This window comes from Syngnathus floridae, chromosome 15, assembly GCF_059516105.1.
Source record: "Syngnathus floridae isolate MCC-2025c chromosome 15, RoL_Sflo_1.0, whole genome shotgun sequence".
Lineage (NCBI taxonomy): Eukaryota > Metazoa > Chordata > Actinopteri > Syngnathiformes > Syngnathidae > Syngnathus > Syngnathus floridae.
Window position 1 is genome coordinate 12856301 of NC_142427.1, and position 25266 is coordinate 12881566.

Below are 25266 nucleotides of genomic sequence, written 5' to 3' on the forward strand. Positions count from 1 at the left end.
TCCAGTAGCTTCTTTTAAAAGCGCGCACTCGATCACGTCTTAATGCTTTTGGATGGATTCCGCCGCGCGCGCTTTTTGCAACCGCCGTTACACAAAGAATCAAGGCGACGAACGTAAACGCCTCGGCCAGTATCGACGCGCAAAGAAAAAAGCTCACTCGCGCGCTTTTATGAGAAATTCCCAGCGAGTTCCAAGACGTAGCTTGTCGGCGCGACGGCGGCGGCGGCCTTTCGCCTCGCCGTCCGTCGTCTCGTTTGTTTCACCTAGCGACGTTCCGACAAATCCCGCTTTTAATACTCTCACACGCTCTTGGCAGTCTCAACTCCACAAGCTTCCATCTTTTTTTTTTCTCCCGCAGATAAATGTAGCCCGGATTGGAGGATTAGCCTCTTTTCAAAGCCGATGCAAACCTCCCAGACTCAGGCGTGGAGAGAGACGCTGCGATTTGGTTTTTACAGCATCGCCATGGCAGCTGCCTGCACTGCGCAGATCAGCGAGGACGCTCCATGATAGCGTTTCACGTCGGGCTGCGCCCTTCAGCCGTCTTGCTAGCTTAGCCCCGCAAAAGAAGCAACCTTACCATGCCGTTAATCAAACGCTTTTTTGACACTTTAGTCTGGTGATGAATGGAATCGCTGCTTGCGGCAGGCAGGCAGGCAGGCAGGCAGGTTTTATGATGATTATGATTTTTTTTTTTCTTTTATAATTTCACTGTATGGCAGATTTGTGTTTTCAAGGATGTCACTCGGGGCTCAGTCGACCGGCCGTCTTCCAAAAATGAAAAAAAAAACACCATCGTGTGACTGAGAAAAGTTCATATTTGCCAGTTTCCTCTTTGTCCTCGAACAAAGCGACGAGTGGAGTCCTGTTTTTTTTTTTCCACCTCTGCTGTAAACAGACCTTTTGCATGGCCACCCGCGCCGTTCAGGCGTGCGAAGGGGGAGGAGCCGCGTTGACGTGTTACCTTTTTCCGAGGCCGCGTCTCCACGGGCCGCTAAAGGTCAAGCCGTGACTCAAACCACGCCGCGACCTACGTGTGTCACGAATGGGGAATGAGCCCAGGTAGCGGGGGCGCTATGTCAATCCAATCACGTGAACCAATCCACGTTGAGTCGAGGTGGTTCCGGAGGCCTTTATTTAGCTAATGACCAACACCTCCCTTAAATAGACGCCTCAGGGTTTATCTAGCAAATAAACCAAAAAGAAACCCCCCCGTTCATGAGTCATTAGTCAAGGAGTGACCCCCCTCATTTTGCTGCCTCTCCACCATCTCAGCATTACAAAAAAAAAAAAAAAAGAAGGGCAAGTAAAGTTCAGAAGTTCCTCCTCCTCCTCCTCCTCCTCTTCTTCCATGGCGGGCGGCGCATGCTAATTTGAGGAGCGAGCGGTAGCCGGCGCTCGCATACGCTGCTTTTCATTTCAGCCCGCAGCGGAGCGCCGCCACCCTTCATTAACCTGCCCCGACCTGCTCGTTAATTCACACTCCAGCCCTAATTAGGCAACGGCGGGCGGGCGGGCGGGCGGGCGGGCGCGTATTTCCCCGTGAGACTCCTCTGTATCTTTATGCCGGAGAGAAAAGAAAGAATTCAAGAACTGAGAGTCAAGAGATGCTTTTGGATCAGCGTGACAGACTTTGACCGGGTCGGGGCTCGAAACGTCAATTAAATTGAAGAGGAGCTCTTCGGCGCGGGAGAAAAGCTTTGGAGACGAACGCGAATCGGGAAAGGTCGGCTCGAAATTAGTCTCCGCTCGTGTAGACAAACAAGCAAATGTTGAGCCGCGAATGCATCAGCGCTGCGGACGGCTTCAACCTTGGCCTTTGGTGCTGAGAAAAAAATCACTCTACGTACGTATACGTATCAAGATATAGAACAATCCCATTACAGCAATTCGAAAGGCTTGAAAAGAGTCTCTGAACTATCCACACCTTCTCCCTGTCGTTTGCCAGTGTGATTTTTGCCTCGAAGGCCGGCAAAGTTGCGGCATCAACTTTTTCTTTTTATAGTCATAGAAAGCGGCAGCATCATCACAACAATGTCACGGCAGGTGACTAATTGCCACACTACTTTTTCTAATATTCGAGTGGCGCCTGCAACCTTGCTAATTGGCAAAATCACAGTCGTTTAACACGGGAAAGAGCCGAGCCCAATGACCGCTCGGGGAATTGAGGCCGCCGCCGCCGCCGGCAAAGCTTTTTTTGTTTTTGTTTTTGTTTTTTTGCTGATCCGCTCTACTTGTCGCCTCTCTTTCCAAAAGCCATGACGACGGGAGACGAGCGGCGGCGGACGGCGGAGGAGTCGTAATGATCATGTGGCCCCCGAGAGGATGATCAGCTCAGCGGCGGCCCGTCCGGATCGCTCAGCCGCCTCGTCTCAGGTGATTAGGGAAAGCCCGCCGGACGCCGAGTCAGCACACTCGCACGCTGAGGTGAGCTCCTTTTTTTTGTCCTCATTTCAACTGAGGTTGTTGGGGGGGGGGGGGGGGTTTCTTTCTCTTGCCCACAGTTTGTGTTTTGGAGCACGGTGAGATAGAAACTCGTCAGGGTCAGTAACAAAATACATTTTTATTTTAGATGATGGATATCAAAAGAATTCTGCCTCCTTCAATCGGGGCACCAAAGATACCAAATGAGTCACCTCAATTGGCCACTTTGAACGCCGCCAACCTATTTGAAGACATTCGCTCAACCCCTTGCGCTCTCTCTTTACCGCCAATTTGTTCGTCTGGGCCATTTTCTATCATTTAGGACGGTCCTTCGCCGCTTTGCCGGCAGGACAAACACAGCAGTTACTCAACGTTCACTTTTCAATCTCCGGAGTGGCCCGCGGAGACAAAAAGCGCCTCAATTAGATCCACCATTGGATCATTACGGCCATGAAATTCACTTGAGGGTCATAGTTTCAAGCGGCAGAGAGTGAACACGCGGCGGCGGCGGCGGCGGCGGCGGCCTTTCATGCACGCGATCTGCCGGCCAATTTGACGTCATGGAAGTCATTAGTGGAGGCAAAGGGCCTCCTCGGCCACGTGTTGTCGTCACGCTGGACCATTTCCCAGGCGTTTCCCAAGGCAAAAGAAAAGAAAAAGAAAAAAGAAGGCGAGCCCTCCATCCCAGACTTGTTTTAACCATGGGGATGGATGTCAAAGTCGAGAAAACACTTCCCAATGAACAAAAGTCATCTTTTCAAACTTTTGCCGTTCTCCTCCCAGGACATAAATATTGACACATCTTTCCTGGATTTAATATTTACTTGCCGCGGCTCGGGCGACGTTCAGGCATGTGAGCGTGCGCATGGCCCGCAGCGCCTGTGCGTGTTTCTGCGAGGCGGCTCTTTGTGTGGTTGCCCCCCCCCCACACACACACACACACAGGCACACTTTTTTGGGTACTTTTTCCCGAGCTCCCGCTTCATATTTTATCGGCTTCTTTCTAAACGCATTCAGACAAGCAAGCCGCCACCGCTACCGCATCCGTTTGTGTGCGAGTCAAAAGCGCTTTGCTCAATGGAAGCGGAAAGGAACTTTTATGTACCTACTGCATTGTTGAAAGAAAGCTGTTGGTAAATATTGATGCGGCTGTTGCCTAGGAAGGTGTGAAATATGACGTTAGGTTTGGTCAAAGCATTCTAAATATCCTCAAAGAGCACGTAAACAATTCACCAGTGCATCCTTAAACGCTCATTAAAAACAAATGAATGGAAATGGTGCCGTCCCTTCGGATGTCTGCACATTGGTCACAAGGGGGCGGTGTCATGCGCACTTAGTTGTTCCTCGCCGATTATTGATGAATGCATGAGATGAACTCGCATTGTTTTACTTTGAGTTGCATTTTTAAAATGACGGTTGGATTTTTTTCGGGCCAGTTCACATTCTGTTGTCTGGAAACAGAGATGTCAAGCGAGTTGTTTGGCAAACAAAGTTTTGTCAAAGTTGGGCGGGTGTCAACAACTTTGTGAGACTTGGCTTCACTCTGGCTCCTATTTTGTTGACAGTGATAGTGAAGAAGGCGAGCCAAAAAAAAAAAAATGGAGCCTGCCAGCCGATGCGGGAACACAACTCTGAAGCGCTCGCCATCCTTTGACCTTCTCTCACCCGTTGTTAAAAATAGCCACGCGTCGGCCGACAAAAGCCGCACGATAACGTCCGTCCGCCCGCCCGCCTGGAGAGCGCTCCCACGAGGCCCGATGATAATCGCCTGACGACGTCACGCTGACGCTAATTAAGAGCTACGCCATACTCCCGGTCCGACTGCCTCGGCGCGTTTCCCACTGGGAGCAAATGATTTAGCGCGGTGACCTTTTCCCTTGGAGAGCCACCCACCGACTCACCAGATTAGAGCTCACGGGCTCCAGCGCTCGCCATTGTACCCATTGTCTCTTCCTGAAAATTTGGTGAACTTTTCAAGAATCCGCCGCCGCTTGCACTTTTTTATAAGAAGTTGGTAAGAGAAGCGACAAATCCGCCTTGCAAGTCTGCGGCGCCATTGAGACAAAAGCGCAACGTCGTCCTCCAACTGAGACACGCCGTCGATGATTGGAACCTTTTGAAATATGCCAAATATGGGTAGGTCGATTGAGATAAATATTGCGAAACGCCGGCAGCTGGCTTTTCTGATGTTTTTGCTTAATTGCGAGTGTGCCGCTACGACGCACGTGCCGCGCCGCGCTACGCTACGCTACGCACCGCGCGCATTTCTAGTTCCAGACCAGCTGCTTGCCGAGCGGAGGGAGAAGCAGCGGCTGAATTATTAAACAAATCAACATTTCCCGGCCTTGTGCGTTCATGTGAAATGGATAATGAGGCCGCTGGAGATGGCGTCCATAAGTCGTTACGCAGACCTACTGTGTCTCCATTTGCAGCCAACTGCGTTGAAGTGTAATGTCACGGCTTAGTCCGAGTCCCCGCTTCATAACTGCGTTCAGCGAAGGTAATCCTGGCTCCTCATGGCTTTTTTGCTTCTCTTAATGGGAAACGCTCAGTCAGTGTTAGAAAACTGCCGGTCAGCGCACCTCGGCCACCAGGGGGCGGGAGATACAGACGTCAGCTGCGATAACGTGAGTCTTTCTTTGCAGAAGAGAAAGAATAAACGTCTGCGCGTATCCGTCACCATGCTCACCATGCTCACCATGCTCATCTCGACGGGGTTCTCCCAAATTGTTGAGCAGAAAATGAAACCAAAAAAGATGTTTCCTCGCACCTTCTGCTGTATGTAGCATGTAACTATAGAAATCTGCATTCTTTCGAAGATGAGGGCTCATCAGTGTTCTCCCGCAGTCATCATTATTGGCGGCCGGCCACCTCTAAAGTACGCTCATTTCAGCGGATGGCCTAGTCAATGGCACTCGGCGGCCGATTCACTGTGGCACGCTCGCACACACTCGCACTCGTACACACATTCCCATTCAGCTGTGTGCAAATGAGTGCAGTGAGTGCAGTGAGTGCATTTCTCACCTTTCAAGAAACCCGAGCGAAAATCAATTTGGTGCAAGGAGAGAAGAAGAAGAAGCGGTCACCGCTGCATTCGGCTCAGCGCGGCGGGACGTTTTGGGGGGCTTTTAAGTGGCGCTCAATTATATCCAGACGTGTTAACAACCCACTCCAGAGGGGGCTGCTCTGCTCTGCTCTGCTCTGCTCTGCTCTGCATCATGCCACAGCACAGCACAGCACAGCACAGCACAGCACAGCACAGCACAGCACAGCACAGCACAGCACAGCACAGCACAGCACAGCACAGCACAGCACAGCACAGCACAGCACAGCACAGCACAGCACAGCACAGCACGTAGGTTCAACTCTTGCCACATCCAATCTGCTGTCCACTTGTCAGTCAAAACAAATGAATCACGTCGTACATACAACTAGCCATGACCATTTTTTTGGGTGCTTCGTCACTTGGCGAATGTTGCCTTGTGGTAGCGCCATTGTCTCTTTGCTTACTCATAGATGATTCATCGGCCTCTCAAGGCAACATCTTTTGACATGCGCTTCCCGGGCTCTTGCCACTGGCGTCACTTCCTCCTCACCTCCGGATCAATGGAGGAAACACTCAGAGCCTTTATATTTATATTCTTTTTTTTTGCGTCATTGTCACCATCGTATACTATATGCCAGCTATCATGAAGCACCGCATAGCTAGCCGTCCGTCCATCCATGCATCCGTCTGTCCATGCATCCATGCATCCATCCATGCATCCGTCTGTGCATGCATCCATCCATGCATCCGTCTGTCCATGCATCCATGCATCCATGCATGCATGCATGCATCCATCCATCCATCCATCCATCCATCCATCCATCCATCCATCCATCCATCTTCTATCCCGCTTCATCTAGCTAGCGCACATGCTAATCAATAAGCTCATCAAAATGCTAAGCCGTGATTCCCTATGATAGCGTGTTTATTCAGCGTTGAATATTGGCAATGGTGTTGAAATCTCTCTGGGGGGGACGGCAGGTTTGGGGGCCAAGTGGTGGGAAAGCAATGCAAATGAGTTCAATTGGGTTACATGGGATTTGCTGTTACATAAAACATTAAAGCGTATCAAATATTCATAGTCTAATATAATTATTTCCAGCAGCTGGAAGGAATTTGTGCTTGGTTACAAGCCCGGAGAGGAGGAGGACGTGCGCTCGTGCCAAAGCCTTTTCATTTGTCAAATGTTTATTCTTGATTCTCCTTCAAGGACTATTTTTACCTCGTTAACGTTGCCGTTAATCAAACGGGCCGTTTTCCAAGATCAATTTGCACTCCAGATTTTGAAACCCAAATGCTAAACAGATGGAAAATATTTTGGTTTTGTGAGGCTGGCCGCAAACATTCACCGTTTTTGGAGGCGGTCGTTCGTTGGGAATCCCAAGCGAGACCAAGTCTGCGTGTAAATCTAATTTGGAAGCAGTTGTTCAATGTCCGCCCTCTCGCTCTGTTTCATTGACTAACTTTGTCTCCGCCGCTATTCATCATCCGTCTTGCTGGCTAAACTCTGCGACGGACGGAAGGAAAATGAAGAACGGCCCGTTTCTGCCGTCGTGTCGGGCCTCCTCCGCTGGAGCGCGGCAGCGGGATGGGAGAAGTCGGTGCTCGGGACAGATTGCATTGCGGAGAAAAGCCCACAGTTGAAGTTGAACTATTTTGTCATTGGTGCAGATGTGGCTTTTTGAGGGGGTTCGTCGACCTCCACCGTATCCCTGGTTGAAGTCGGTAGGATCCCGCCACGCCGCCACCCGTAGCTGGTCGTTAACGGCAAATTTTCATCAGCACGCTCCCCATGTTTCCGTCGTCTCAGCCACCCGCTCGTGAGCCTCTCTGGAAAGAAGGGGGGGTGTTGCTTCCATTACACGGCCGCCGGCAGATGGCGGGGGCCCACGGCGGCGCAGCGATCATTAACCTGCCGGGCTTGTCTGGATGGCGCACCTTGTCGCTTTTAATTTGAAGCTCTCTCCGTTCTGGAGGCGCGCATCACCACCGTGGCTTTGCTGCGGCGTGACGCAAGCGGCGGCTCCAGTCCGATCGAGTCATCGTCGGGTAGCGCGACGTTAGCAAACGGAAAGACTTTGAAACTTGACTCGTATCCGTACTTTTTGAAGTGTCCTTTTTTTCTGTCGCACTCCGATTTTCAGAATGAACCCTCGTGTATTTCTCCCGCTTCCCTCGACTCCGTTTGACCCTCATGAGGACAAGCCGCCTCGAAAATAGATGAGAAGGCCGGCCGCCGGCCCGTATAATCGGATCATCTCTGTCGTCCATCTAACTCCTTTGGAGGGCAGATGTTGCCCCTCCTATCCATCTCTGCGGTCAGCAGTACTTTACCGCCTAATGAGAATTTAATGGGAAGCTCATCGGGCTCTTATAGGATGCTTGAATATTTGCTATGGTTCCAAACGAGGTATTCTGCATTTACACTTGCCACGTTTTAATGATGGCTTTGACTCCACGGCAGCCTTGAATCCAGCAAGCTAAGCCCATGGGGTCAACACGGTTCCCGCTTCCCGGACCTCGTTATGAGTCATTACGGACCATTTCTGCTGACGAGGGCGTCAAAAATGCACGGTCGCAGCCATTTGTTGCTGGGCTGAAACTAATCATTGGAAGACATTTTTAAATCCTCAAATATTCAAAGTAAGATAAGACTTTTTTTGTAAATAACAAGCTTGCAACATTGTAAGCATTTTTATTTGGTCCACTTCCCTACAAAATTCCAGGAGAGCGCATAAGATGAAGCCTTCATGTCAAGCGCTTTTGACTGCCCCGACGTGGGGGGGAGGGGAGCAAAAAAAAAAAAAAAAAAAAAAAAAGGCACACAGCAGCACTAAAATCACTGCTGTCATTCTTTGGCCTTCTGGCCGAGTGGAATCCACTAGTGTGATTGTTCCATTATTTATAAGAATAATTGGTTCCTAATCATGAAGTATATGGAGTGGGGAATAGGGGAGGGTGGTGATTTTCAGCCAAATGGAAAATATGGATTTGCTTTTTGAAATAAACTACCTGTGTGTGACTGCGCTCGCTGGCATGACACACAAATCTCAAGACGCCACTGGAGAGCTTGAGCTTGTTTCCGTCGTCCGTTCTCGCCTTAATAATAGCTATTTTTTATCAGGGAGAAAAAAAAAAAACCCGAACCTTAAGCGTCAAATAGGTGCCATGGGTATAGACGGCTATGTATGTTAGCCAGCCTTTTGCTAGCAAGCCAATAGTAACGACACACGTGCTCTCATTAGCTTGCCTGGTTATCATTGTGTCTTGGGGTTTCGAAGCAAAAAGCAGAGAAAACTTTGTGAAAAGAAACATGTCCAACAGATCAATATTATATTTCACAAACTGTCAAACTTGATCCCGTATCAAAGAAGTGTGCTAACCGATCATTTACAAAGCTAACTTTCACACGAGAGTCAATTTTGACTCCAATAAGAAGCCGTATTTATTTATTTATTTATTTCCGATGACATGTGCCAGCCTCCATATTCAGCCGCTTTTGGGTATGAAAGTCCCCCACGGCCGTCACCACCAACAACGCCGGCAGCAGAACTGTCTGGGATCCTAATTGGCTGAGAACAAAGCGGGGTTGTTGTTGTTTTTTTTTTGCCATCTGGGTATCGAATTCTATTCCCGGCAAAAACAACATTCAGCCCATTTGTTGTGTATTTGTACAGCGGCGGCGGCGGTGGCGGCGGCGGCGGCGGGGCATGCGGAACACGCGCCCGGAGGGACGCCGAGCGCTGACAGATGAGTGATGGAGAAACAAAACGAGTGTCACTCCGCGTAACTCACACAAGTAAGGCGAGCGAGCGCACTTGGCGATAATGCGCTGGCCGCTTAACAAAGACGATGAGCGGCGTGGCGACCGGGTGACCCCCGCCCCTGGCAACAAAACACAATCAATCCGACGAATTAGCTAGCGCCTTCCCTTTTGATATCGGGAAGCCCGGCTTTGAGCGCCTGGCTTAATCCGCCTTAATATCGCCACTATCACCTTGCAATTATAGAGACGCGCAAACGAAAACAGACACGATATAACAGCATGCAACTGTGTCACCGACTTCAAAATCAATGTGTGTGTGTGTGTGTGTGCGTGTGTGTTTTCCATTGCCTGTTGCAGCCCTCGCTTTGACGTGATTAGCTCGCCTGGCTAATACGGTCAGTGGCTCACGCCGGCCTTGCAGTCAGGGCAAAGGCGAGCGAGCGAGCGAACAAGCGAGCGCATTCCCCTTTGCTTTGCTGCCCACTTTCCGTTCAGGCCGCCCTTGAGCCGCTCCGGCTGCTGAACAATGATTGCTATTCTTTCAGTCTCTCTTTTTTTTTTTTCCTTTCTTGGCGCCCCCGCCCGCACTAAAGGACCCACAGCCTTGCCTTTTCATCACGGCCGGCTGATGGCTCGGAAACCCAAACAGCCCATTTACTTCAATGACATTATGGAAAATTGGCTTTCCAAATAGTCGGGGTTGAGAAGTGCCTACTCAGCCACCTCGCGTGAAATTAAAATGATACGACAAAAGTCAGTCTGTCGAGCTACCTATTTCCCAAAATGCGTCTTGGCTCATTTGCGTCACTTTGTCTTTTCACTTTTGCGATTTTTTGGAGCTCATTTACTGCAAAGCCATGTTTTGGGGGATACAGATTTTGAATGAATATTGTTGGCGGTAAAGCCAGTGACAAGGTTGGTCAAAGAGCAAATGAAAGGGCTTCGTCAAGGTCTTCCAAAGACACCTGTTTGAAATGGCCAAAGAAGAGCGTAACATGTCCATTCGTGCTGATGCGCTCGCATCATGGAGGCGTCCGGCCGAGCCAAGTGGCTCATGGGACAACAACGAGGACGCGACCAGGCAGGGAAGCTCCTCTAGCGCTGCAGTTAACACCAATTACCGAGAAAATCGGCCCTCCGTTTCCTCCTTGTTTGTCCAACAAAAAAAAGCACAGCGAGCGAGGGCGCTGGCTGCGGCATCAAAGCTGCCCCCCCAACCCGATCGTCTGGCGGAGCAAATGGGATCACAGAGGGTGGGAGCTCCAAGGAGACGAGAGAAGGAGAAGCTCTGTGCTGGCGCGCTGGCGGAAATTTGCATTCTCCAAATTGCAGCCTCTCTCTGCTGGACGAAATGCACCCTTGAATTGTGTTGCCATTCTCATGTAAATCACAGCAACTGTAGAAATGTAGGGCTTATTTTGCTTTGTTATTTGTTGACTCCTTCACAGCAGCAAGATTTACTAGCGTTGCCCAGATCCGTTGTTTTTTTAAAAGTCCATTATTGAAATGGACCGCTAAGTCGCAGACAAGGATTGGCTGTCTGCAGAAATGAAATGAAAATCTTTCTTAATTGGCTCCAATGAACTTGACTTCCTTCCTTCTTCCGTCAGCAGAGAGGGGAGGGGTGGAAAAAAGGAGGTAAAAAATGGCGGGCAGCAACAAATGGAAAACAAACACATTGGATGGATGGATGGATGGATGGATGGATGGATGGATGGATGGATGGATGGATGGATGGATGGATGGATGGATGGATGGATGGATGGACGGACGGACGGACGGACGGATGGACGGATGGACGGATGGATATTGGTGGGATGGATGGATATTGGTGGGATGGATGGATGGATTGGCATCGTCCTAAACAAACAAAAACCAACTAGCGCCAGCTGCTAGTGAGCCTCAAGGACAACCATAAGTAGCCCATGAGTCTTTTCTAAAAATACCAGTTAGCAGTTATGGGACACTTTGAAGGCTAAGGCTATTTTTGCCATACTGTATCTCAGTCGGGCGCCTCTTTTTTTGATGTGCTAAAAAAAATAAGTTGATTACCTTTACAACTTGGCCATCCGTCACCCAAGTGTAAAAGCAAATGAATACAGGGGGTGGTTTGGCCTGGGTTGCCGTGACGACATGACAAGTAAGCTCAGCCCCTTTAAACTTTGCAGCACATGTGGCTTCTAAATCAGGCAGACAAGTCAGAGGGCGGCCTGCCACAACTCCACTCAGCACAGCAGCAGCGAGTAGGGGGAGAAAAAAAAGAAAGACAGACAGACAGTTTGGGTCACGGGCGGCCAGGAAAGAGTGAAAAGAGGCGTTATTTGGAAAAAACTGACAAGAGAACGAAAAGAAGTGCAGTCGCGCAGTAAGGGCCACTTTGCTCCTATTCTATTTTTACCAGCGCCGGACGACTTATTGCCAGGACGCTCGACAGGAAACGGGACGGACGCGAAAAAGCGGAACAGGCGTCACGGTGAGTTTGCTTTGGAGGGAGGGGGCGTGGAGGTGGGCCGAGCCGAGCCGAGCCGAGCCGCATTCCCTTTAACCGTTTCCGAGCCGGGAGAGCGCGACTGGAAACTTCCAACACAGTCTATGGTACAACATACGTATTTTGGGGGAAATCTCAGGCCGCTTGTTTTGAACGGAAAGATCAAGTTGTCCTATTTCCCAGCCATGTTTGTGCATGGCGAGAAGGAGCCGTGGCGTGGCGTGGGGGTTGGGGTTGGGGTGGGCCACGGGGCGGCTCCTGACTGACCGCACATTTGGTTTCAATTGCGTCGTCTCTCCGGGGAAAGGGAAGCCGCTATAAATAAGTAAGAGGAGGCCCGAGCGGAGCTACCGACTGCCGGCCGGCCGAGCCAGGAAAGCTAATATTTGCTCAAAGGCCTTTTTTGGGACTGGTTCAAGTCTGGAATCTCAATGCGGTCCAAAGTATTCACAGCCCTTTTGAAGAGCATTTAGATTTTCTGCCGCCTTTCACTCACACTCATCAAATATCCTTGGAAAATTGAGATGACCCAAACAGCAGTTGTGAAAAAGAATGAATAATTCCCAATCGATGCCCCGGGATTGGGCTAATATTATTCCGCTCTCGTCGCTCGGCATACTTTCTAGCCGGATCCCCAAATACCCTGCCGGCCTCGTATTTGCGCCGTAGCACCTGCCAGGCGCCGTCACCGGCTCGGGTCCCTGCCCGCCTGTCTGCCTGCCTGTCTGCCTGCCTGCCTGCCTGCCTGCCTGCCTGCCTGCCTGTATGCCTGCCTGCCTGCCTGCCTGCCTGTCTGCCTGCCTGTCTGCCTGCCTGTCTGCCTGCCAGCTGTTTTAAAGGGCCTAGTTTTACAAGCTCCGTTTTTCAGGGCGTCCTTATAAGGTGTGCAACACGGGAAAGCGCCGCACGGGCTCGTCAGACGATACGGCTTTCCATCGTCCTCAGTCAAATAGCTGTTAAAAATCCAAAGCGGCTTCTTCGTGCCAAAAAACCCACAAAACTAACTTCCCCGTTTTGGACGTTTACGATGTCATTGATTTATGATTTGTTTCCCACCTCGGCCGATATCGTCATCCACCGGCGCCGTCGTTTCAAGGTTGCGCTTTGCTAGTCGACGGTCGCCTGACGACGCGCGTTGAATAAACCCGCAGCAGGCGCCGTTGGCACTTATTAAGTGGAAATGAAAGTAAACCAAGGACATTTGAGGAAATACAAAAAGTGGATGTGGCACCCTGGAGGTGACGACGCAGTGTGCCACTTTGCATTGTTGAGCCTGAAAAGTCAAGTGCGACTGATTTGTTTTTGTTTTTTTGCGGGGAGTTGTCGCATCCGTTGAGGCAACTTTGCATTGTCTCGTTTGCTTTCGGGGGGAATCACTCAATTGCGTGTCCGTTCACTTATTTATTTAGTTAGTTCCCTCCGCGCAAGGCCACGCACGCGTCTGCCTCATCGTCACTGCGCTCCATCTTAGGTCAAAACGTGATTAGTCTGCAATTTGACCAAATTGACTAAAGTCATCGTACGACTTTGACACAATTTCATGCAATATCATGACAATTTAGCCGAGTCGCTTGCACTTTGATTTTGTTGGCACACTTGAGGGAGAGGCCTTTCTTTTTGGCCTCAATCTCGCAGCTATTTCCAGAAGCTCACTTCAGCCCGCTTCAACTTCAAAGTAAGCGGACAAATCCGCATGCCTCCCGAGCCAAGTGGCATGAGCCTTCTTCCCCCGTGGGCTAAAAATACGCCCCCCGCGAGTTTTGGCTCGGCGACCCGTTGGGCTGCTTTTGGGGGATCGATCCGTATTTGCCTCGGTTGGAAAGCAATAATCGGACAGCTGTTTTTGTTGGCGTCTTTGACTTTGGAAATCCACAAGTCCTCTTGATCTGAAATCCTTAATCCTGGACCCGATTCAAAGACACCTACAGCGGAGGGAAGGAGAAGTGACGTTGCCAGGCGAAGCGTGAACTGGCTCCCCGCCGCCGTCGTGACTTATCCCAGGCTCGGAAATCTCCGAAAGAACCCCACCGCCCACTTCATCCTCCCCCCCCCAAAAAAACAGACGAGAAATAAACTGGCAGGGAAAAGCGAGCCAGCGAGCAGAAGCTGAACGTTCGAACAAAATAAGACAATTAGTCGAGTCATTCTGCTCCAAATTGCGTCGCTCGGGCTGCAGAAAAAAAGTTAATTAACTTTCTGAGCTGAACTGTTGGGACTGAAAAGCCTAAAAAAAAAAAAAACATGACTTCCTCCATCACGTGCTTTAAAAACTCTCCTTTGGAGCGCCATTTCTACGCCCCAACAAGACGAGTCGCCAAGTCGCGACAGTAGCCGGTTAGCTAGCGCGCTCACTTTGAAAATGAACGACAATGACAACATTTCTTTCAGGGCAGTATCATTCTGATATTGGACACAATTTGATGTGAATAAAGTTGTGTTTTTCACAATTCATGTCAAATATGCTGAAGTGACATACATTTGATGCCGATGAAGCTAGAAGATAAGCTCAGCTAAGTTTAGCCTGCGTTGTTGCGGTGCAGTTTTTCCAAATTAAATCTCCCATCAGCAATTCATTCTTCATGCCAAATGGGTTGAATTTTGGGATCATAGTCTGCTTTCTACTCACAGTACGGGGATTTTTTCTTTTCTTTCAAAAGCAGCATTGCTTTGCATTGCTTTGGAGTGATTTCGTACGACAGGAAGATCATTTCATGTTTTTGCCTTAATTTTTCCACTCTGAGATTGACGTGTCTCGCCGCTGCTTTCCCTCCTTTAAAAATGATTTAAAACCCAATTTCCTTTCCGCGCCTCATTTGCTATTCGGCGGCGATTAATTAGCGATACGCGTGGAAGTGTTCGTTAGAGGGATGTTTTATTGAAGACTTTTTGGGAGCGCGGGCGGGCAGGCGGGCGGGCGGACGGCGTCGCTTTTGGCTGCGAGCAATTACTGCGCTGTTGTTAATGATCAAGATGTGGCTGGGAATGAATCGCACAAGGCCTCAGCCAAACGGAATGTATCTGCGCGCTTCCCCTCGGCACGGCGGAGCACGTGAATGAAAAATGAGCCTTTCAAATGGCGGGAAAGGCAGGTCAACGCCACCCGCGCCCCGGCAGAAAGACAGCCGCGCGCGCAAAATTGCTTTTCTGTTTATTCTCTTTGATTTTTTTTTTTTTTGCATTCACCTCGCGGTGAGGGGCCAACATCTTAATCATAATTGTGTCATGAACCGTAAACATTCATACGCTCCGATCTGGGAAGGCGCCTCGGGCTGAGTTGCAAAAAAAAAAAAACAACACAACAGTGGCGTCATTTTGGGAGCCTTTTGTTGGCGTCTGTTGAACTAGGATAAAAAGCCTGCTAAGTAAAAAAACAAAAAGCGGCTTCATTGTTTTTTCTTGTTTTTCTTAAATACCCCTGCTTACTCCATTTTTAGTATGAACAACATTTTCTGGATTGGCAGCATTTTATTCAACAAGCCCCGCCCCGCCCCGCCCCACCCTTTGTGTCGTGACATTTTTTTGGCGGGCTGGTGGAGGTGTTCCTCCGTGACCTTAAACTTACACCCAGTAAAACTTTTAATCAGCCAATCGCATTTGTGTAATGGTTTGTGCGGGATTCAAAAGCGAGCGCCGCTGGCTCGGAGCCATTGGCTCAGTTGGCTTTGGGCGTTGGCAACGGCGGCTCCTGGCTAGCGCGGCGGGGCCACGTGCGCCCCATAAAAAGGGCCAAGCGGGCAGCTGCCTGGCTCTTTGGCACTCGGAAGCGGCCAATAACATTTTGTAAAAGCTCGTTTCTCAGTGTAATCAGAGCCGTACTTTGCTTTTTTTTTTTTCCGGGTTCTGCGGTTGGTTGAGCACGAGAGGTAGCAGCGGTGCGGGAACGAGGTCCAATCGTTTCTATCGCGGCTAATTTGCTTCTCCTCCCTCGTTGTCCATCCCTGCTTCTGGCACAATGATCCATTTTCAGCCCGGCGCATTACTGGAGTGCCATCACGGGACATTTTCACTTTTTTTTTTTTGCCTTTGACTTCAATGTCACATTGAATAATGGAGTGAGACAAAATGGCAAATAAATCTGATTATCGCCGCCAAAAGCATTTTTAGCGCTTCCGGCGATAACGCTCCAAAAATAGTCCACCGAGTGGTCTTTGTTCCTCTGCTGACGGATTGGGCTTTAGTCAACCAATTGCGATTTTTCCACTAATGTCCGTTTGATGTTCAAAACAGGAGCGAGATAGTTGGCCTAATTGCGTTTGTGCTAACGTCATGGCTAACAGGGACGGTTGTCATCTCCATTTGAAAACATTGTTTGCTCCGTTCTCCATCTCATGCCTTAGGCGGGAGTGAAGCGGGGCTCGCGAAGAAGCCAGTCCACCCAAATCCCAGGGCTGCCTAAATTGAAGCCTGCTGCAAATAATGTGAATTTTCATTGCTAGCTTTGCACTCCCGCCTGCTGATTTGGCTAACCCGAGGCATCAAAATAAGATTTGCCCTCGGGTCCCAATGGAAGCAAGCGAGTTGGTCCGCAACCGGCCGGGGCCCCCTGTCTTGTGCCGTTTGTTTCACTTAGCCGCCGCTAATACGAAGCTTGTCAAAAGCCATTTGACGGCCGAAACGGCCAGGACGCTAAATTGGGTTTTAGCCGCAGTGGGGCCGGCCCATTACGGCGGCGCGTCAAGTGCGTGCCTCGTCGATGTAGTCGGGACAGTGGAAAGCGGCGGTGTCATGTCGGCCTAATGCGTTTGCTAACTCGGCTTTTCTCGGGCCTGACTGGAAAGTTGACACCATCCGTCCTCGAAGAGCGTTGTGAAGTTGTCGTTTGCATCCCGAGAATGGCAGTGACGCCCCCTCCCCCTCTGGTGTCCCTCCCTCCCTCCCTCCCGACAGATGACCCAGGAACAGTGCAGTCATAGGAACAATGTCCAGAGTTCAGAGCAAGCGCAAGTGTACAAAGTGGGAATCTACGGCTGGAGGAAACGCTGCCTTTACTTCTTTGTGCTGCTGCTGATGATCCTCATCCTGGTCAACCTGGCGCTCACCGTCTGGATCCTCAAGGTCATGAACTTCACCATCGTAAGTCACGCGCTCCGCCGCATCCTTTCCAAATTGCTGCTAGCAAAAGTCAGCACACCCACAGATTGGAGAGGACCGGTCGCTGGCTCGTCCTTTGTCACTCGGGGGCGAAGCGGCCGGCGCTGGAAAGCGCCACGTTCTCGTCACCGCTAACGCATTTGGAATGTTTTTGCCTCCTCTCTGACATTCGGCCCACATATTCAAATTTGTCCAAATTTCTCATTTCTATGTACATACAAAGTACAAAACATTTGTCAAAAAACAAAATGGAAAATGGGACTTTTCGGAATGAAAAATATGCATCATGACTTCAATTATGTAGAATGCATGTGTGCTTTTCAAAATCCAACAAACATACATACAGTATAGCTACTATTTTTCATGGAAAGTGGAAAATAAGTCGTCGTTTTTTCCAACCATCGAGCCGCCGCACGCCCAGCAAACTGTCGCTCGGTCGTCCGTCAAGGACCGATCTTTGGCTCGTCATTCCCCGCCCGGCGGCGGCGCTGGAAACGATGCCGTCCTTGTCGCCGCTAATACGTTTGGAATGTTTTGCGCTCGCCGGCGTATGAAATCGTCATGGCGCCTCACATGTGCCACGAGAAAGCGTTGGCTGATTTATGTAGAGCTCATATTAAAGCCTCGCTGTGAAGTGGACCTCATGTTTTATTCAGAACGACCGCCGTGTGTGTGATGGCATGTTCTGTGTGTGTGTGTGTGTGTGTGTGTGTGTGTGTGTGTGTGTGTGTGTGTGTGTGTGTGTGTGTGTGTGTGTGTGTGTGTGTGTGTGAGAGTGCGTGCCCGTGTGTGTGTGCGTGCGTGTACGTGCATGTGTGCGTGTCACGCTTTTGTAGTCTGTGAGTCATCATGAGCAGCGTGGATTACAGAGGGGCGAGACAGATGGGTTGACACAGGCAGAGGGAGAGCCAGAGGCGGGAAACAAGAGTCGAATCTCAACTCATGTGATTCGTGCGGACTGGATTCCGTTCATTCATTCCAAAAAACTCAATTGATAGTTGAGTGGAATCACGGGTGGGTTCGTATGTCTGTTTTGCGGGCATCACGATGTCACAGAATTAGGTGAGTAGGACGGAGCAGACGGCCCGGGCCACACAACGCGCGAGGCTGGACCGAGAATGGTTTTGCATAAGTGAGTGGTTTAGCTCCCAGCTCAACGGGACACAGCAATGTCACCTGAGATTCGGGAGCACGTCTCACCTCACCGGTTTATTTGGCGCTTTGGAAGACGTGACCCTGACGGACGCAGATGTTCCCTTCTGACATCCGAACTAAAATGTGAATAGCCTTTTATAGCGTTTTTTTTTTTTTTTTTTTTTAGCAATCCTCCCATTTGAAACATTTCCCAGTGCTTATGATGATTGTATTTGTGTGACTTCCCAGACCGAGAGGAGGGAGGCGTGTATTTACGGAGCGCTTTTCACTGGTAATGCAGACGGCGGCGGCGGCGGCGGCGGCGGCTCTCACTCGATAAATGCCCCTCTCGCATCCACCGCCAGATTGTTGGCGATGAGAAGAGAAGTGAGAGCTGTCATTTTCCATTTGATTGCAGAGCGGCCTCCCCCAGGGCTTTTTGGTGTTGGGTTTTTTTGTTCAGAGGATCAAGACAAGGGCAAGAAATGACCTGTGAACAGACAAAAGAGCAACCTGGATCTGATCTGAATTAAGATTGAGTTGCTAATTTGCATATTTTCTTTCACATGTGGTTCCACCCGCTAGCTTGATGCGCCGAAAGGATTGAGCATTTACATTGTTGCCAAATGTGCAGTCTGAAACAGATCCAAATTCAACTCCGTTTCTAGCTTCGACGTCTCCGTTCACATGAAAACCTTTCGGAGACGAGTCGTTTGGAGTTTCTGTTTAAATGGAAGGAAACCCAGAGAATCAAAGCGCAACTCGGTCGGTGGCGCATAAAGGAAAAGATGTGAGGTGAAATGATTGAATTATAACGATTTTCTAGCCGAGGTTTTTTTGTTTTTTTTAATAGATACTCCTCGACCCCCCCCCACCCCCATTGCGGCTCTCTCCTGAGCGACTTGCAAGTTCCAGAATTGCCTGCCGGCAGCCTTAAATCTCCCAGCCAGCCAGCCAGCCAGCCAGCCAGCGCTGATGCGATTGGCGTTACAAGGCTCTCTCTCGTTTGAGGCAATTAAGAGCTATTTTTCCCACTCCCAGCTCTTGGCAAAAGGTCAGTGGTGATGGAGCCAAGCGGAACCCGGCCGGGGGTCGGTGGTAGCGGGTCAAGCTCTTCTGTCAGAAAAGGGGGGCACTAATAAGACGTGCCAAGAAGAAAGTCCGTTTGAAGGAGAAACGGGTGGCTTGCGTTGTCGCCAACGGAAAGGGATTCCGTTCAAAACACAAAGATTGGACAAATACTCGTCGCCAGCTGTGGCAATATTCCATTTTTGGCCCGTTTCATTGGGCTGAAAAAGTCCAACTTTGGAGTGTAGCGTTGCCTCGAGATGAAATGAATTCTTCCATTTTCCACTCGGCTGCCTGACGCTTGTTTGGACGTAATTGCTTCGGAAGAAAACAAGTTTGAATGTGGAAATGAGCTTGAGAAGCGCTGCCGTCTTTTTGGGGGGTTTGTGGCTGGCTCCCTCCTTCCCTCCCTCCCTCCCTCCCTCCCTCCCTGGGAAGTGCTGAAGAAACAGTCTTTTGCAATATATGATGTATTTTGCGCTTTGTTACTTTTCAATTGAATGCGCACTTTTTTCCTATTATACAAATATTTAGCAAATGAAAGCGCAACAAAGTCAATCCAAAAGATAAGCCACAGTCACATTTGAAAACATCTCTTTCTCGTGGCTGCCACATGGAAAGGTCATGGAAGACTCAGATTGCGATTTGGCGAGCTGTTCTTTTTGCAGCATTCAACGCAAAAAGCTCCTTTCGGAGCAGCGAAGCAATAAGGAAATACATCCTTCGCGCGGCGCAAATAGACAAATTCCGTGTCGGATTCGTACCTGCGGTTGTAATTACGCTTACCTTTTTGCTGTTGCCTTGATTTCAAAGAAGCCCCTTATTTCCCTTCAGAGACTTTGCTGCAGTTGCTAGCGCGCAGAAACACGGCTGCGACGGCGGCGGCCATTCTCTCGCCGACGAGCCGTAAAAACAATAAAGCGCGTCCAATTAAGTCAAAGTAATGACTTGCTAATCGAGAGCTCAATCGTTCCACTTTGACTCCGTTTATTCATAACGGTGCGTAACGTCCTCGCGAGGCCCGCCCGGTCGCCAACATTGAAAAGCCGCACGGAGCGAGCCGGCGAGCGCCGCAGGTTGCAAACGTCAGCCGTCAATCACATCGGTGGCGCCCGAGCAAACAGCAAATCCATCAGCCGTTCCGTTCTGACACGTAGCAGCTGCGGGCCAACAGGCAAAATGGCGTCTCCGACTCTTAGTCTCATATTCGTCCGCAATGTACATACGCTCGTGATAAAGAACCTCAATTCCTTTGGTCGAGCGGATGAGAGGAGAAAAAAAAAAAGTCTTTTAGCGCGAGTTTTACATTTTCAATACAGGCACAGAAAAGGGGGTGTGCACTTGTGCAACCACATTTCTTCAGTCTATTGGCCTGGCCTGGCCTGGCCTGGCCTGGCCTGGCCTGGGCTGGGCTGAGCTGGCCTGGCCTGGCCTGGCCTGGCCTGGGCTGGCCTGTCCTGTCCTGTCCTGGGCTGGGCTGGGCTGGCCTGTCCTGGGCTGGCCTGGGCTGGGCTGTCCTGTCCTGTCCTGTCCTGTCCTGTCCTGTCCTGTCCGTTCTTCTTCCCCTAATCCCATTGATGGATGATGCACTCGGGCAGCGAGGACCTCAATCACGCCTGTTGGGGGAAGCTAATTCCGTTGATAGCCATCAGTGATGGGCTCAAGGAAATAAACCTGAAATAAGCACTACGTTATGTACCAATGTACCTCCGTTTAGAACGACTCTGACTCTACAGTTAGACTTGCCTGCGTGCTGTACTGTCAGAACATTGCTTTAAAAAAAAAAAAAAAACGGCATTATTAAGGGGGTCAGGTTGCAAACGATAAGCGTCTCTGGTTTAATAGCCGAACCGATTTGACCGTGACGTTCGCTAACAAACAACAACTGCTCCTCTTCTTTTGAACAGATGGCTGCCGACGGTGACTCACCCAGTCGGTCTTTTATTCTCAAATAAACCTTTTGCTCTCTCCATTGTGAGAGTTCAGGGCTATTTCTTTCTTTCTTTCTTTCTTTTGAACCGGAGCATCCTAAGTAGGTCTTCCACACCAGTGGGTAGAGCAAGAGTTAATCCCGACAATTGGGCGCCACATAAGTCCCCCTGATTGGTCGGGTTGGTTTGCGTGCTTCCATCTGGATGGTGTAAATAATGGAAATTCTCTGTATTTTTAATGTCGGGAGTCATTGTGATATTTCCCCCTGGGCCCCCGAGACGTCTATATTTGCCTTAGCCCGGGGTTTGCTTGACGCATATCGACGCCGACGCTCAATAATAGCCTGAGTGCTCTGTATTATTGATAAACAGGTTGGGGCGCGCCTCCGAAGGGATCTGAAGGAAGGCGAATGACGAATGCTTACGGAAAGGCGACGTACGAGCTGTTGCGTTAGCGTCCGTGCGTGGCGCCGTCGCTCGGCTGTCAACCATCAATCGGAGTGGGAGGTAGCGCACGCGCAAATTCCCCCAAGCCGTGAGGTAGAGCACGCGCAAATTCCCCCAAGCCGTGATGCATGCGCTCTTCTTTTCGCACCGCTTTCACTCGCGCCCCGAATTGAACAGTAAGTCGGCCATTTTGGTCCGAAGCGGCTGTTTCGCTCCAATTACAGCGCTTGTAGTTTGACCAACTCCCACTGAGTGACCAACTTAGATTTGCTGTCAACCTTTAAAGGAAGTTTGTTCATGAGTCCGCTTTTGAGTCTTGTTTTCTCTTCATTTCCTTGAAACGCTCGGACTGAGCGTGAAAACAAAGAGCCGGCCGGAGAACAAGGCGAGGGAGGGAGGGAGGGAGGGAGGGAGGGAGGGAGGGAGGGAGGGATGGATGGATGGATGGATGGATGGATGGATGGATGGATGGATGGATGGATGGCAGCTGGCGTAAAAGGCCGAGTAGACAAGGAGGCAAACGCCGCTGTCGTCGAGGGAGCCTAAACAAGGGTGGGGGAAGACAAGATGAAAGTCTGCTGCTTTAGAAGAAGGTGAAGATGCTCATCTGAGTGTCCTGCGAAGTCGCGGTGTCGTGAATTATTCATGGCCGCTCGCCTCGCCGTGTGCACGCTAACGAGAGGAAACCAAAAAAAAACAAGCTTGGATCGGAAGGTGTCGAACTAGTTTTCTGAACAATGCGGCTGATTAGCTCGCTCGCTCGCTCGCTCGCTCGCTGTTATTTGTTTACTGGCGTTACAAAAAAGACAATGAACGACTTCACTTGATGGTGAACGCGTTCACCTTCTACTCTTTGGCTCCAAAAGCTGTGCTGATCTCAAAGCCAAAGCGACGCAACGTCGCCATCTACAGGGATCGATCCATCAGCGTTGCGTCGACATTCCACTCCAGTTTCTATTTCGTCCGACGTTGAGAAGCAATAAGCTTTTCCTGCAATGTAATATTTGAAAAAGCATCCCCTGCTACGGCGGGATTCACCTGCCTTGATCTCCGTGAGCTCCCTTTGAACCCGGGGGAGGAGCAAGGGCAAAAAACAAAGCGTTGGCGGCGGCGGCGGCGGCGTCTTATCTTTACACCGATCCGGCAGGTGATGTAAAAAAGAAAAGGCAGGATATAAAGTGGCTGCTTAATATCCTCTCTTGCTGCAGGTGGTGCGTGTGAGCTGGAAGCGCAATATGCGCAGATGAAATATTAAAGGCGATATGACCGACGTGTGCGTGCGTGTGTTTTGTTTGCGTGCGTGCGTGCGTGCGTGCAGGACGGCATGGGCAACCTGAGAATAACAGAGAAGGGCCTCAAGCTGGAAGGCGACTCGGAGTTCCTTCAACCTCTCTATGCCAAAGAAATCCAGTCCAAACCGGTAAGTCAGCCACCCAGCGTCTTCAATTCGCAACGGGCAACTCGCCGTTGCATTTGTGCGACTCGCTGAGGTTTCTTCTTAACCGCAGAGATGTTTATGAAGCCTTTGTGCTTTCAAGAGAAAGAAAAGATGCGCACGCAATCTCTTTGTGTTTCGGGAAAGATGAGGACGTCTCGGCGGGACTAACATGCTCCGTTGCCGCGGCGACGGGAAGGATGCGGGATGACGCATCGGAAGCCGGCGTATGTCAATTGTTTACTGTGAACCCTCGCGTAGAGAGAGACATCGCAGATCCACCTCACAATCTCATTGGTGAAACTGAGATACCTGAGATAGATTTTTGATTTTTTTTATCCTCCCGCAACGAAGTAAGAAACACTTTTGAAAGGGTTGTGTGGAGCTCGCAAACCAACCGCTTTCTATTTAGACAGCAAAAGAGATCAACCAAAGCAAAGTTGATTGAATAACAGTGGGCTAAGAATTGACCCTTGGGGGACGCCACGTCTGATGCCCTATTTGTTGGAGATGAAACTATTATTCAACTTGGTGGCACGATCGATCCTTGTTTTTTTGTTTGTTGGTCTTTTCTGATATGAGTGAAAGGACAAGCCTTTGCTGTTTGTCCATCCGCAGGGTCGCCCCCTGTACCTGCAGTCGTCCCGAAACGTATCGGTCAACATCGTCAACAGCAACAACCAGCTGCTCACGCAACTCGTAACAGGTACGACGCGGGCCCAAAACCCAAACGTCTTCTGGGATGGCTCGTCAAGCGTTTTTCTAAAGGCTGACGACATGTTAGGGCAACACCGCGCTTTGTGATCTGGGTGTTTGCAAATTGACGCAATGTGTTGGTTTGGACGACGTGAAAACATTTCAAAAGCCACTTTGATGTACACGCTGGTGTCGAATATACATACTTACACACATTTGAAGTCCATTAAAAAGGAGTCAACAAACACGATGAAAGCCAGACAGATCTGCTGCTTTTTCCCACCGAATTGTGCCACCGCTTGCCTGCCACGTGATCCCGCGCTGCTCTTTTAATGTGCCACAAAGCAGGCCCGCCCGTCGGAACTCTGCCGCCACGTTGCACTCGGCCGCTAATGGAGCCCGGCAGCCGGCGACCGATACAAATCGCTCTGAGTAAACCGGGCGGCCGGCCGGCCAGCCAGCCGGCCAGCCGGCCGGCCGGCCAGCCAGCCAGCCAGCCAGCCAGCCAGCCAGCGTCTTTGGCGCTGCTGACACGCAAAAGGGACGTGAACGGCGCCCGCCCCCGTTTCCAAATGGAGAGCGACAGAATCAATTGCCGGTGTCCATCAGCCGTCGTTCTCGACTACCTCTTTGTTTTTGGGGTCGTCTGACTGTGCTCACAGTCTATTTCTTCTCGTATTTGGGCGCTCTCTCCCTCCCTCCCTCCCTCCAAGTCGGGGAAAGTACGAAGGAAGGCTCACCCAAAATGGCCGACGACGTGAACAGCGGATCGCTAACGCTGCTCCAACCGGGGGGGGGGGGTCATTTTCCATTTGGGCTCATTTGAATTGGGCAAATTTGAATTGTTATTCAAGTCGTTGACTTACGAGCTTGGTCACATTTTCCAGGATCCGATGGGTTCAAAGCGCGAGGCAAGATGTTTGAGGTCAAATCCACATCGGGCAGACTCCTCTTCTCGGCCGACGAGCAGGAGGTGGTGGTGGGCGCCGAGAGGCTCCGGGTGATGGGTGAGTGCTTCGGCTATTGCCAATGTGAACCTTTTGGAGAAAATGCTGATGGAGACAAACATTTCAGAGCTTGGTATTTTTTCTGTTACGTCCAATCAAAGTTCTGCCTCTCACGCTACACGCTGCCTCTATAATCGCATTGGCGTGATGTTGTGAGGTATTAAGAAGTGGATTAAGTCAGCCCAACTGACAGCCCAGGTAGCGACAACACCGCGGAATCTTTTGCGACCAAAAAATCCCCATCAGTCACGGTGATCCTTTCGCCGCTGCGTTGCGCTCATTTTTGAGTCCAAATGTATCTTGCAAAAATAAATAACTAAATAAAAAACAAGCGCCGAGGAATCCCCTCGCAGGCGTCGCCCCAGACAATTTGCTCCTTGCTTTTACAGATGGGAGCGATTACTCTGGCCACTCATCTACATGCACTTAACATCCTTTGCCGTCCTATTTGATTAGCGTCAGCCTGCTGGAAAGTGCCGCCGAGCCACAGATGGCACGGAGGAGATGGAGGCGCGGATAATTGGACGGACGTCGCATTGTTCCACTTTTAAATCTCGCCGTCCGTCCGTGCCGTGCTTTTTGTGAAAGGAGACTTATGCATTTTTTAAAGAAGAACTTCAAACAGCTCCCAGGTGTCTTGGGAACGTGTCCGCGTCAGGCGTTTCTTTTTTTTGTTTTGGTCACGCTCTCCTTTTAGCTTTGCTGGAGTCAGCTGGTTTCCGAGGGTGAGGTC

General features: G+C 50.3%; 1 protein-coding gene across 10 annotated transcripts in view; it reads left to right on the forward strand.

The window, feature by feature from the left end:
* The window catches only part of sgcd (sarcoglycan, delta (dystrophin-associated glycoprotein)), an 83413-nt gene that overhangs the window by 45035 nt on the left and 13112 nt on the right, over positions 1-25266 (forward strand). For 6 of the 10 annotated variants that reach the window (XM_088398524.1, XM_088398523.1, XM_088398522.1 and 3 more), the window contains 6 exons: positions 2257-2427; positions 11638-11709; positions 16612-16797; positions 22714-22815; positions 23449-23536; positions 24414-24533. In XM_088398524.1, the coding sequence (XP_088254650.1) occupies positions 2326-2427; positions 11638-11709; positions 16612-16797; positions 22714-22815; positions 23449-23536; positions 24414-24533 (670 nt within the window). In that variant the 5' untranslated portion in view covers positions 2257-2325. The other 4 variants (XM_088398531.1, XM_088398532.1, XM_088398529.1 and 1 more) reach the window with 4 other exon arrangements.